General features: G+C 44.0%; 1 protein-coding gene across 1 annotated transcript in view; it reads right to left on the bottom strand.

Annotated features, from left to right (window-relative positions):
* Positions 1 to 4,968, bottom strand: part of KCNK5 (potassium two pore domain channel subfamily K member 5) — a 38,433-nt gene extending 33,465 nt beyond the window's left edge. Inside the window, exon 1 of the mRNA XM_065834922.2 lies at positions 4,569 to 4,968. Coding sequence (XP_065690994.1) covers positions 4,569 to 4,754 — 186 coding nt within the window. The 5' untranslated portion in view covers positions 4,755 to 4,968. The remainder of the gene's footprint in view (positions 1 to 4,568) is intronic.
* Positions 4,969 to 13,115: the final 8,147 nt, after the last annotated feature.

The following is a 13,115-nucleotide window of genomic DNA, read 5'->3' as shown; positions in this document are numbered from 1 at the left end:
GCAAGTAAAAGGGAAAACAATGCTCAGAATTGGAGCATATTTTAAAAGTTTCATAATTACACTGACAAACTCCAAGAATAAACAAATCTAGAAGCAAACTTCAGTATCCTCACACAAATCTAGATCTTATGAATACACCTGTTGGTATTTGTGTAGAGGAAACATCCTGGCTTTAAAAAGAGAGAGGAGAAACCACTATTAAGCCACCTGTTATTTCCTTTAGCGTAAACCTCCTGTGTGCCAAGTATACTCCAGCAGAAGCTCTCTTTAAATCTTCTAAATGTTTGTTCACAGCACTGGGCTTTAAGTCTAAACATCTAGGTTTCTAAAGTTATCTCTCAGGCCTATTTGGAGTTTTGCGTGCTTTTCAAATAGAGACCTCAGTTATTTGTTCTCAGTATGTTTGTCTGCTTCTCCTAAACAGAGCTAGCAGTTTCTCTTTCCATTTCATTGCTGTTTTGAAAGTAACCATTTTCACTCATCCTCAGATTCTTCCCTTCCTTTTCACTAGTCTTAATGCTTATCAATGGGAAGCATTTAGTTTTTTGATGACTGTGGTGGGCCAGTACAAGAGATTTCTCAGTAAATAAGATGTGGCCCAGTGTTGGCAAACCTTTGCTCATGTGAATAGTGAGATGAGGGTCAACATTCCTTGTGTGAATGGCTCCTTTATCATTAAGCTGATGTTTCACAATAAGGATGGAGCAATAAAGAGTAAAAGTAAGGAACTAGAGAAGAAGGGAATGGCTGAATTGCCTGACACTTGCTTCAGTCTTCAAAACTCATTCCTACAGCAGAGTCGGCTAAGGTTTCATCACTGTGGATCACTGTCTTCTCTCCCTTTCTAAAGAGTCCCAGCACTTCAGGTCACAGCAGCAAGTTGCAAGGACAAGCCATAGACTTTTATCAACAGACAGAGGTGTTACAATACTTTTAAGATTCTATAAAGATTACAAATATAGCCTAGTTACATTGCTATTAAAAATGGTTATTTTTGCAGACATTCCACAATGCTATGAGACATTTCTATTCCAAGGTAACTGTACATTATGAAGAGAGATTACAAAGTTCCTTGTGTCACTACATGGTTGTAGTTGAGTGTCTTTGGAGGCTGACCAACATAAACTGTCATGTGAAGAATCTCAGCCACATTTTCATTTGAGCAATCAGCTTTACCCAGAAGATCATGGGCAGGCAGCAACCAGCCCATGCACTGTCCACAGTGAGTCACCTTTAAAATCAGGGTCTACATAACATTAGTCCAATAAGAGTTTAAGTACTTTCTTTAACTCTTATGGTAAGTAATATGGTACTTAATCAAAAGCAAATGGATTCTTCACACAATAGACTTCTAAAAGCTGCTTTTAAACAAGTTTGTTTTTAGGCATTTCTCAGTTAGGACTGGGGGAAAATGCTTTATTTTTGGTATGTCCTACAATATTCAGCTTGTGAGTTTTCTGGAAGTGTGTTAAACACATTTCAATAAACATTTATTGCAGTGTATCTCTACTGTAATGCATTGTGAAATCTTTATTACAGAGTATAAACTTTAGACAGTATTTAGACCTAATACAGCTCACTTAATAATCACTTAAAGCATTGGTACAGAGATACTAGTCTGTATGTGAATTAAGAATCTGTGCTGATAACCTACTTGTCTTTAAATGTTTAAGATCACACTACAGACCTAGCTTTGTAGCCATCCCACACAATTTCCATCGCTTTTACAGCTAACATGAAGCTCAGAGGAACACACAAGCTAACCTGGGTGAGGAACAAGGGCAGAAGAGATCAGTCCCTGAATTAGTCAGTCCTTGTCACCTTTCAGGCTGCTTCTGGAAACAAAATTGGTATTGTTAGTTCAACTTGAATGTTTCCTGGCAACCTTGCCCTTTACTAACAACCATTGTTGGTGATATTTGTTGAAGAGCTTTATCCAGTATGTTTTAAATGGGGATATTAAAAAGAATGTCATGGAAGTAACAGCAAAGCTTAATGTGGTTCTGCAGAGTCACATGAGTGTCAGTGGGAACTGTGAGCAGAGCAAGAGAGAAGGTTCTAAGATGAAGACTTAAGGCCACTTTAAAAAAAAAAAAACAACAGACAAAAGCAGAGAAATGAGTCAAATCGTGTAAAACCCCAAGAACAAGTGCAGGGTGTCCACGGAAGAGGCTAGAGGAACTAAACAGAGCTGGGAATTGGAGGGAGAGGAAATGCATGTTTTCAAATCGACAAGATTCTAGATATATTGTAAGAGAATAAATCCGGAGGTTTAATATAGGATGACCATGATGTGCCAAAAGAAGACAGATGTTAGCAATGTTTTAAAGATTCAGCAGAACCTAATAGAAGCAGCACGGAGAGTGGTTGAGAAAGGACAACAATGAAGACTATTTCTGCTATACTTTACAGCTTACTCAGGATGAAATACTAAAGTCCTCATGTGACTCCCTCCACTGCAGGTAGCTTCAGCTAGACTAGATTTCACCCTGCCATCCTCCTCTGTAAGAAACACCACTCCCCTTCTTCTCATCACTTCTCACTTAAAAGTTGAATAATAACAGGAAACAAAACCACAAGTCTTCAAGAAAGAAGGTAGTCAAGTTTCCAACTACCAGTAAAATAAGCGCAAAGTATGACTTACGTTTTCGCTAACCTGAGCTCAAGACGACAACATAGTATCTATGAGGGACCATCAGACCAGCAAGACTGGACATGGAAAGCAAGGTAAGATTGGAAGTAGTACAGGGGCAAAACTGAAACCACATAACTATGAGCATATCACTAGGAGCCAACACACACACACCGAAGAGGGAAGGCCCTCCACATTGTGCTGGAGAGAGATACTCAAACCAAGTATTTTGATCTGGTCGTAGTTTGCCTCACTGCTTCTGTGCCCGTGCCCATTCCACAGGGTGCTCTATCACACAGTCCATTCTAATGAGCTGCCCAATAATTTTTTCATTGTAATTTTGTATTTACGGAGAAAAAAAAAATTCTGCTGCTTTAGGATTATTTGTGACAAGAAACATGGGGGGTAGGAGGGGGGAGAAACAACACAACAACAAAGTAAGTTAACCATGCCAGAATTAAAGCGCATGTCAATCTAAATACGGGTTTTTTTCTTGAGGATGTTAAAACGGGTTCGGCATATAACCTAGAGTAATATTTCAGTAAGTTTCCTGAACATCAAAAGTATGCTTGAAGAACATAGTATGTCTTTCATTTTCCAACATCCCTTCATAGTTTCAAGACTTTATCCACCCATTCGTGCCACTGTATACCACAAAAACACATTTAATAGGGTACTCAAATGGTAACAAGGACACTAATACCAGAGAGCTCTGCTATCTGATGCAGACAGAAAACAGCCACCAACTGAAGAAAGAGAATTTAGACCACAAACTTTTAGTATCAACAACCATACCCTCTTCTAAGCTTGCACGGTATCGATTACAGCAACAGAACTAAGGAGCCATTTTCCCAGTCTTCTGTATTTCAGCATCTCAGTAGACTTTTAGTGAATTTAAAAATAAAATAATAATAATAAAGAAATTCAAAACACAATGACCAGAAGACTGAGACAATATAAACATTTCTAAAATAAAGTCCCAAACAACTCATTATCACCACTGGAGCCCCACATACCTGGGCAGCCTATTTTTCGTGGTTCACCATTGCTTGCCACCACGTTTTAATGGATAGCACACCCATAAAAAGGCACTAACCAAGTTTACACCATTCTATGACTTAATACATGCTGTTGATTAATTATTAGTTCTGAAGAGATGTTCTGCCAGATGAGCGAGATGGGGCAGTTATCAACTGTTCATGGCTTGGAAAGAAGTCATTCTCTTAAAGCAAGAATAACAGCACAAGAGTTGCGAGCATCCCTCGATGTGAGACATTCAGCCTTTCCCTCAGTTACCCTCACTGACCTCCGGGACCCGGACCCCCAGGCACGTTTTCCTCACAGCGGGAGTGTTCGATACGAAAAATTACAAAACAAACAAACAATCAAAAAAAAGGGGGGAGGAGGGAGAAGGAAATCAGACCAGGCAGAAGAGGATCAAGAGGCTTGGCTTCACCTTCCCCTCTTTGTAATACAACATCCATTGAAGCAGAAGAAACCACCCCGGGTGCTAAAACAAGAGCCGCATTCACGGCTCCTGGGCTCAGCCGCAGGCGGGCTTGCGGGAGCGCACTCCGAGTCCTCCAAGCCCCCAGGACCAGCCAGCTAAAACCGACATCAACCCCGAGCTCCTTTACCACGGCGGGGGAAAAGGAAGGAAACGCGGACCCACTTAATCACTCTATCATTAAGTAGTTAGGAATTATTAAGAGTTTTTCCCGCGCTCCCGCTCAAGGGACAGTTTTTAGGCACTGGGCTTTGTGAGGACGCAGCTCCAGCCAGGTTTTCCCGGGGAGCTGATGGCTTTCCAGCCCGGCAGCGCTCACCCCGCCCGCAGGCGCGGTTTTTTCCGCTCCGAGGCGCCCGGCAGCACCTGCTGCTGCTGCTGCCGCCGCCCGGCACCCCCCGGTCCCCGGCCCGGCGGCGCCCGCCGTACCTGCAGGATTTTGTCCAGCCCCTCTTGGCCCAGGCAAGGAAACTGCTTGAGCAGCTCCGTCTTCTGCCGCTTGTAGTCGTCGGTAGCCGAGCGCCAGTGCGGCTCCTCCAGCACCTCGAAGATCGCCGCCCCGATGGACAGGTAGAAGATGATGGCCGAAGTCAGTAAGGGGCCCCTGTCCACCATGGTGCTGGCGGGCGGGCGGGCGGGAGGGAGGGAGGAGGGCGGGCGGAGCGCAGCGGGCGGGCTGGGGCGGCTGCCCCGTGTTGCAGCCGTGGGTGCCCGAAGCCGCCCTGTCCTTCCCCTGACACCTCTGCCTTCCCCCGCCGTCCGCCGTGCCTCCTCTCCTGGCCGCTGCCGCGTTCCCTTAGAGTCTTCCACACTCCCCTCCCACTCCCTCCTCTTTCCTCCCTCCTCCGCTCCGCTCCCCCCCGGCTGCCTCCTTCCCCCGGTTTTCTCCCCTCCCTCCTCAGCAGCGATTTGAATTTGGTGCCCTCCCGCTTCCTCCCCTAACCCGCCCGCGCATGCGGGGCTGCCGCGGGGGGAAAGGCCGGCAGGGCGCCCCGGGGTGCTCCCGGCTCCGCTGCGAGCTGGCCCGACCCCGCAGCCCCGGTGACGGGGCGGACAGCCCCAGAAGGGCGGGAGAGCGGCGGCTGGGTCTGGCCATCGCCCACCCATGAGGGGCCGCCGGGGGGAAGGGGAGTGGGGCCGCGACCTCCCCGCTTCCCGCCCTGCCCTCGCGGCCGTTGCGGGCGGGTGTGGGGCCGCGGAGGTGAGCCGGGCCCCGGGCTCTTTCCTCCCGAGCAGGGGTGGTCCCTGCGCCCAGAGCCGCGTTCTCCTCTCCGTATTTTTCTGCGAGTCAAGGGCAGAAGGGGTCACGTCCCTCGAATTTATTTTCCTTTTTCCTTCGTGCTGCCCAGTTCAGCGGATTTTCTCGTTTGGGGCACGGAAAGGCTGTGAAACGAGAGCTGCCTTCCTCGGCTCCAGCGACGTGCAGCGGGAAACCCAGCGGGAGCTCTGGGGAGAAGAGGGGGCTGGCAGCAGGTTTCACCTCTTCCTCGAGATACTGCCCACACGTGTGTGTTACAAATCCTTCACAGCAGGAACTGTTATCTCCCTTATTTATTGAACACACAAACTACATGAAAGAAATGTTCCAATGCACACCCAGTACGCCTGCAAGTTTAGGAGCAAGGGAGAGACCCCAACTGGTGATTTTCCACAAGACGCTCAAAACCCCATCTGGGCAGAAGCTCTCTTGGAGCTGGCAGTGTTCGTGAGGTCCTTCCCATGAGTGGCTTATGGCCGTACACAAGTACATGTTCCCCCATGTACACACTTCAAGGCAGAAGTAAGGCAACCCAGCTGATCTGAATGAATGGGGCTGGAAATGAGGTTAAATGGATCAGGGAAGGAACAAGTCAGTGGCAGGTTAAGGTGATGTGTTATGCATCACAGCAAAGGGCTCATGGTGTGGACATAGTTCTTAGATACCGGTTTTGTGGGGATAACTTATTTTCTGCTTTCTCCAGCTCCCCACCCCCACCAGGAAGAAAACACTAAAAAAATACAGGGTTGTCCATATCAACTGCATCAAAACCAAGGATTTTGGGATGTATAGGTATGTCAGCTGGAGTCCACACACCAAAAGGCTGAGATGAACCAGCTGAAATTTCTCATGCATAGTTAGAACAGTAGGAGGGAGAATAGGAGAGAGGAGGGAAACAAGTAGAAAGTACACAACAGAGTACAAGAAGACAAAAGGGAGAGCATGTGGAAGGCAAAGGAACTGCCTTGGTTAGGAGATACCCAGACACCTATCTGTAAAACTTTAATCACGCCCAATGGATGCTCATGTGAGATCACTCACAGAAAATTACATGTCCTTTAAGCAGTCCTTCCTACTAACGTGTATAGTGCTCAGTGAAAATACATCTGCAAGAGGTTCCTGGCAGCCTAGAAGCAGGGCTGGAGAAACCACAAAATCCACAAGCATGTTATGTGATCAGCATCACTGTCTTTGCATTGGAATCCCTAGTTATATTAAGGAAACATTAAGACAAGAAAAGTATTACCAAACCGTAGTAGTAAAAAAAAAAAAACCAAACACCAACCCACAACAACAACAAAAATTAGGCGTTAGAGGAGCAATTGAGTAGAAGGCATCACAATAAACACTTCAAAAAAATAACAAGTGTCCTACAGAAACTACAGTAACTTTTTTTTAAGGCGTGAGTGGAGGATGTTTCATGAAGTTGTAAGGCAGAGCATTTTAATTAAAAGAAGAGTTTCATGATACATAATTACAACATGAAAGTTATTCCCAGGTGTTATCACTTGGCCCAAGACCTTTGCAAAACTTGAAGAGTCATTGGCCACATAAATAAATAATATGACCATCCATCATTGCCTCACTTACTGATTTAAAATTAAAGTTAAAAACTGTAAGGTATGTAAATACCAAAAGTATGGAGGAAGAAGTCTTCCTATAGGCAAACTAGGACATAATTTTCCTTTTGGTGCTCTCACACCTTCAGAATCACCTGCAAATGGTTAGGTTATTCCAACAGCAGTATCAGTAGCCTGACACATTATAGCAATATTACATTTGTGTGTTCCTGACCCTGAACATCTGTGATTCGTAGCTAGAAGGTATTTGATTAAGTTTTGAAACTGTACTCGTCTCCATCTGTCTCTGAGTCTCTAAAGGCCCATTTATACCACTGAAACACTATCTTAAAGGCACAAGGAATGACACAAATGACGCTGAACCTATTACATTTATACAGCACAGATGAGAGCAAAACCACTTTCAGGCATTTTATATAAAGTTTGTTTGTAACTTTGAACGTTTCTACTTTCCACTCTAAACTCCCAAGCACTGATTGCATAATTGGCACTCTCAGTAACTGAGTCAGTCAGTGTTTAAAAACAAACAAACCTGTAAATGACATACCTTTTTTTTCCCTGTGTTGAAATGCTATTGCACTTGTTGGGCTGTCTCCTTGTGTTTCTTTGAGTTTCAGAGGTGAGCCTAGTAAGGAACACCATCCTGAAGAACAATTTATTCCCCAAGGAGCCATAGCCAACTACTCCTACAAGTAGAGGTAATCCTCTGAGCATCAACATACTTCTCACATTGAGGTATTTCACTTTGATTCCTTAGTCTTTCGCAGAACAAATTACAAGGCATAATTTCATGCTACTGTCCAAGTGAGCATGGCAGGAAGGAATGTTTTCTGTAGCTGGCCTCTCTTTGCACCTCCTGATCCAAAATGCCTCTCCTGACCCCATAAAAGATCCCATATCCTTTTATTCATGGCCCTTTTCTACTCTGTTTCCCTTGGATTAAACAGTACCCCTATTGTTAACCCACAACACCTGCCACATAGGCCCCACAGCTTTTCATGCTAGCTAAGTTAATGAAAAGGCTGGGGTTATTCACTCAAAGGCTTTTAAATCTAATTTAAAAAATCAGGGGAGAAACAGCAGATAGCACTGTGGTGAGCAATACCACAAATATCAATCATTTGTATTATTTGCATAGGTCATTATGTCAGGCTGTCCAGTCCAAAAGGAAATCTCTTTCATCCAAGCTGTATGTTTAAGACACATTTGCTGTACAGATGTTTCCTAGAACAGCCTGAAATAAATGAATAAATGTCAGAAAATGCTTTAGATGGAGCAAATAAAAGACATTATTTGGGCAAAGAAGACCTGTCGTGTAGTGACAAAGACTGTTGTACTGAGTATGAGCTTGTGCCATTTTTCAGCTGGAAGCCTATTTTTGGCTGGTTGATGGCTCTATTCTCAACGATGCCTGTCAACTCTGCATCTTTCACTTTATTCATTGAAATTTGGACACCTCCAACATTACCTTCAAGTGTTATACATCTAACCATGTATGCTTTTAAGTAAGTTGAGGGGTGTACTGTTGTGGAAAGCAGTTTTGTGTCTTTGGTACAGTCCAGTGTGTACAGAAAAGGTGTGGCTGGTCTGCAGATGGTGCAGAACTTTGTATGAGGCATTTGTAGAAAGTTCAAAAATTCTCCATGGGTTTGTTCATACCTCTTGAACTAAGTATTTATACATAGCACACTTTGTGCCCTAAATGTACAGTGAGACATAGTAAATAATAATAATAATAAAAAGAATAAAAACCTTTACCGAAACAACCTGCATACCACTGCAACAGACTTCTTCACCCATGGACAGATAATGAGTGAACAAACACCACATGACAGATGTTAGTCATGCTGCTTAATGAATAACTGGTGATGAGTACAATACCTGCGTGGAATGGCTGTAATGCGTTCAAGGAAAAATATGCATTTGGTTCATCTGTTTTTCACTGAGATACCTGCAGTGTTCAAGAGAAATGTCTTCATCAGGAAGCCCAGGTATTTCAACATTTTTTTTCTGCATGTATTTCCTTGATTGCCTTGTTCCTCAGCCATCTGCAGCAGTCACTGGATCTTCAGAATGGGATGATGAAACCCGGTTTGCTTCAAATATTTTACAAAGAAAGGCTGTGGCCTTCTCTTTCTGCTTCACCATGGTCTCAGTCTTGCAGACGCACACTGGTAGTACCACATGCTTATGATAGTCCTTCACAGTGACATCCATGTCAGTGATCTAGATTGTTCAGCACACAGCTGTACAGAAGAGTCAGTCCCAGACTGGGTTTTACCATCATGATACCTAAAGCGCATTACTGTTTTAGCTAGCTCAAGGCTAGCTGAGCACCATGGTAACAGTCAGTGAATAATGCAGTGATCTGTTATTTTGTTATGTAAAACATAACTGTTGAGTCTTATTTTGGGTCATTAAGAAGGACTTAAATTCTGTTTGTTTATAGTAATATGGATGAATGTCTGCACTTTGCTCTGAGGTTTGTTTCCCGAACCAGTTTAAATTAACTTTTACCAAACTCTTGTCACGCAGCACAAAAGTCTTCTCCAGTGTTATGATGTCTGCCTGAATGTGACGGGAGAATTCATGGAGATGTTGGGCTCCTCCATCTCCCAGCTGAGTTGCACAGCTGCATGTCTGTGTGCCAGGTTGTGAAACGGAGGACCTTGTGTGTGACTGGGCGGTTCTCATACCCAGATCGGGCTCCTTTCGATGCCCAGCGTGTAGTGATCACATTTTTTAGTCAACACGCCTGAAGAGCTGTTCCCACCTACCTCTTCCCTTTATAGAATCAAAGTCACCACATGCATTTCAGCAGAGGAAAAGGAGAGGGAGGATTGAGGTAGCTTTTTTTTTTTTTTTTCCCCTCGGGTGAATAGAGTCTTGTGGATAGCAAATGAGGACAGGTACACACCCTACAAACATTTAAAAGGATCATATTCTTATCATCTATTATCCTGTTCTAAATCCTGCAGCAAGAGCTTGTGAGGTTAGACTGGGTCTTATCTGGGAGAAAAAAAGATCAACTGAACAAGCAAGAGAGTTGGCTACATGCAGTTAAAGGAATATGAATGTCAAAGAACTTTTGCCATGGATAATAGTTGTTTTTGTGCTTGGTGCCCTGGAGTGAAAGAAGGGTCCTGGCCCACACTGTCTCCAGGCATGTGCCTCTTCCTCCTATGCTTAAAGGAATTTGGTAAGAAGACAAGAGTTCCGGTATAATCTACCTCCACAGCCCTTTCACCTGTTACCTAGTCCCTTGTGGTCCTTGTTCCATCCTGTTTGGTTGTTGAGAAAAAAGACAACAAAGGCTGAGCCATAACACCCACAGCTGTCCTTTAAACAAAGGTCTTGCAAGATGTTTGTGGCTTTTAACTTATGGTTTGTATCCTCCTAGACCAATATCAGCAGTAGATATTAAGAGAGTTTGGAAGGAACTTGGATTTCCATGTTTGTTTTCTTCCAATGGTGCCTCCCACATGGCAAAACTCGGTGTAGAAGTAGCAAGCAAATCCAAGTCACTAGCAGATATGACTCTAAGGAGGCAACCTGGCACAGAAATGACTAAGACCATCAGGAAAAAATCCACCTGGTCTAGTGCTTCAGTCAACAGCTAGAGTGTTGTCACTGCTGAAAGTATAAAAGCTGCCTGCAAGTTATAGTGCGAGGGCGAAAACTCATGGACTCCACACAATTCAATATGAATTCAAGCGAAGCCATTTATTACAGAAACAAGCCTCCTTATATATGCAGTTATTTCCTGATCACACGTCCACGCTCCAAGCATGCATTAGCTGATTGGATATTGTCCATGTTCATGAGCTGTCCATGCGCTGAAGTCTCACTGCTGATAGGGCCGTTGATTTACACCACGTTGAGGCATCGTTATTTTGGAGGTGCTTCTCTCCCACGGCAGGTCCTGTTCCCACCCTTAAAATTCCTGGCTGGTTCAGTAACAAATCTCCATCTAACTGCAACCCCTCCACAACTCAGCCTCAAGAAAATCCCTCAGAACTCCCACATTATAGCTTACACTGGTCCTGGTCTCACAGTGAGCATCATGCTCTTGGTTCTCAATGGCTTTTCAGGGATGTGTGTGGAGTGTACAGTCAATTGCAAGATAACCCATGACTGAAGTGGTAAAGCAAGTCAGATGCTGGAGCTTTGCCTCATATTGTGTAGCACCTCAGCAGTGCTCTGTTTTTCGTTCTGTCCAATGGCCTCTTGGCCTCAGAATTGGAAAAAAGTATGGAGAAACTGAGGAAGCAGTGAGTGAATGGTACATCTGCAAAAATCTGTGGGGCAGTTGGTGGGGAGAGAAAGAGAAAAGGGATGGGGAAGGGAACACTGACCCCATCAAGATGAAGTGATGTGGTGCTCTCTACGGGCATCCAAACAGAGATGAACGTCCCCAGCTGCTTCTTTCACTCAAGAGGACCATCTGAGCCAGCCAGAGGTCTCCAGTGAATATTGCATTGCTAACATGCATTATAGAAACTAATGGTTAGCAGGCTGTTGGAGGTTTCACAACTCATTTCCTTTCAATATTAGTTATTTATTTTGTCAAAGAGAGAAGGAGAAAAAGGGAGGAGGAGGAAATAAAAGCTACATGGGTAGTTAATTTATTTTAAAAGATTGAGTCAGCAAGGAGATGGGTGAACTCTGCAGATAGCATTGCTTCAGTCAGGACAGAAAATTGTTTTCCTTGCAAGTGTTTAAGATTTCTTTGGAACAAGGAAGCGTATGCAAATAATAGGATCAATCTGCAAACATTCAGGTCAGCAGCCTTTGCTCAAGAACTCTCACTGATTTGGGATACTTGTAACAATAAAGATTCCCCAGGTCAGGGAGCCTGGCTCTTAGATCTGCCTCATTTTCTACCCTTGCTTCACTCCCTACTCTCACCCCCGATCTTTTGCAACTCAGTGACAGAGTTAATAAAAGGTGTGTCTATGATCCTATAAAGCAATTTGCATCATCATGTTTTGTGATGAAATTTTGACAGGGGAAGGAGAAACAGCAACATTTTGCCCAAGTCAAGGTTGTCCTGACAATATACCAAGAAGCCTGAAGCCCTTAATTCTCATAAGAGAGATGTGATTATGGCAGCCCAGATTTGAGTGCAGAAATGTGTCCTCCAGAAACTCCACCACCACCAACTCTCCACCCCACCACTTCCAAGAGAAGTCTAAAAGTAGTCCAGAGTGTCCACAGTCTTGCATTACTGCCTTAGTGTCACAAGCACATGGACAGGCTTGGGCTGCTTTCTGAAGTTATTGTACTGCATGTACAACAGATCGTGGGACGGCTGCCGCTGCCCTCCTGAAAACATCATTTTCTTTAGCTAGGTTGAAGAAACATGCTGCTTTCACTAAACAGAAGTGGCCAGAACCTGCTAGTTGATGTTAACTGTGTTGTACGTTATTTCAATGTGTGTGTATTCTAAACAGATTACAATGCAACTTTAATTTTGACTAAATGAGCTGATAATTGACACACATCTATTAAAATGTGACAAATAAGCCATGTCTAAGCCATCTGAATGAAAGAACCGTCAGAAACATGTGTCTTCTGCTGTGTTGTCTAGTGCTTAATAAACAAGTCCTCATTTAGTTCTGGGATTGTCTCAACACTCTTTTACAACCACTTGGGACAAGATCATTAAACTTGCCTGTATCAGCTGAAGACCTGCCTCTCCAACTTCCTTCTAATGCTGGGAAAGGCCCTAGTTACACAATTATACATTATCTAACAAATAATTATTCCCAGCAGTGGTGAGTTATTTTGCAGCTCTCTATTGGAGTGTTCAAATGCCTTGTATGAAATGTAGAGAGATTAAATTTCTTTGCCCTTCTTTCTAGTTGATCTGCTTGTAGGGCATGCTGCAATGCTGGCATCTAAATCTGCTTGGAGAGCAATGTGGAAAGATTACAACTGGAATATACATTCAAACAGTAATGTGTGGAAATCTGGCACCTGTTAACAGAGCAGTTTGGGAAGGACATTACTGAAACTCATAGGGAAAGCAGAGAGGGGACTTTGATACCAAATGTCACTAGTACAGAAGAAGGAGAAAAGCTGCTATGGTTCTTCACTGGCAAGACATGGTGAGGAGGCTGCTGGGGCAATAAGGTG

This window comes from Patagioenas fasciata, chromosome 3 (genome assembly GCF_037038585.1).
Source record: "Patagioenas fasciata isolate bPatFas1 chromosome 3, bPatFas1.hap1, whole genome shotgun sequence".
In the NCBI taxonomy this organism is placed as follows: Eukaryota; Metazoa; Chordata; class Aves; order Columbiformes; family Columbidae; genus Patagioenas; species Patagioenas fasciata.
The sequence above is the reverse complement of the archived record's forward strand: the minus strand, read 5'-3'. Positions and strand labels throughout refer to the sequence as shown.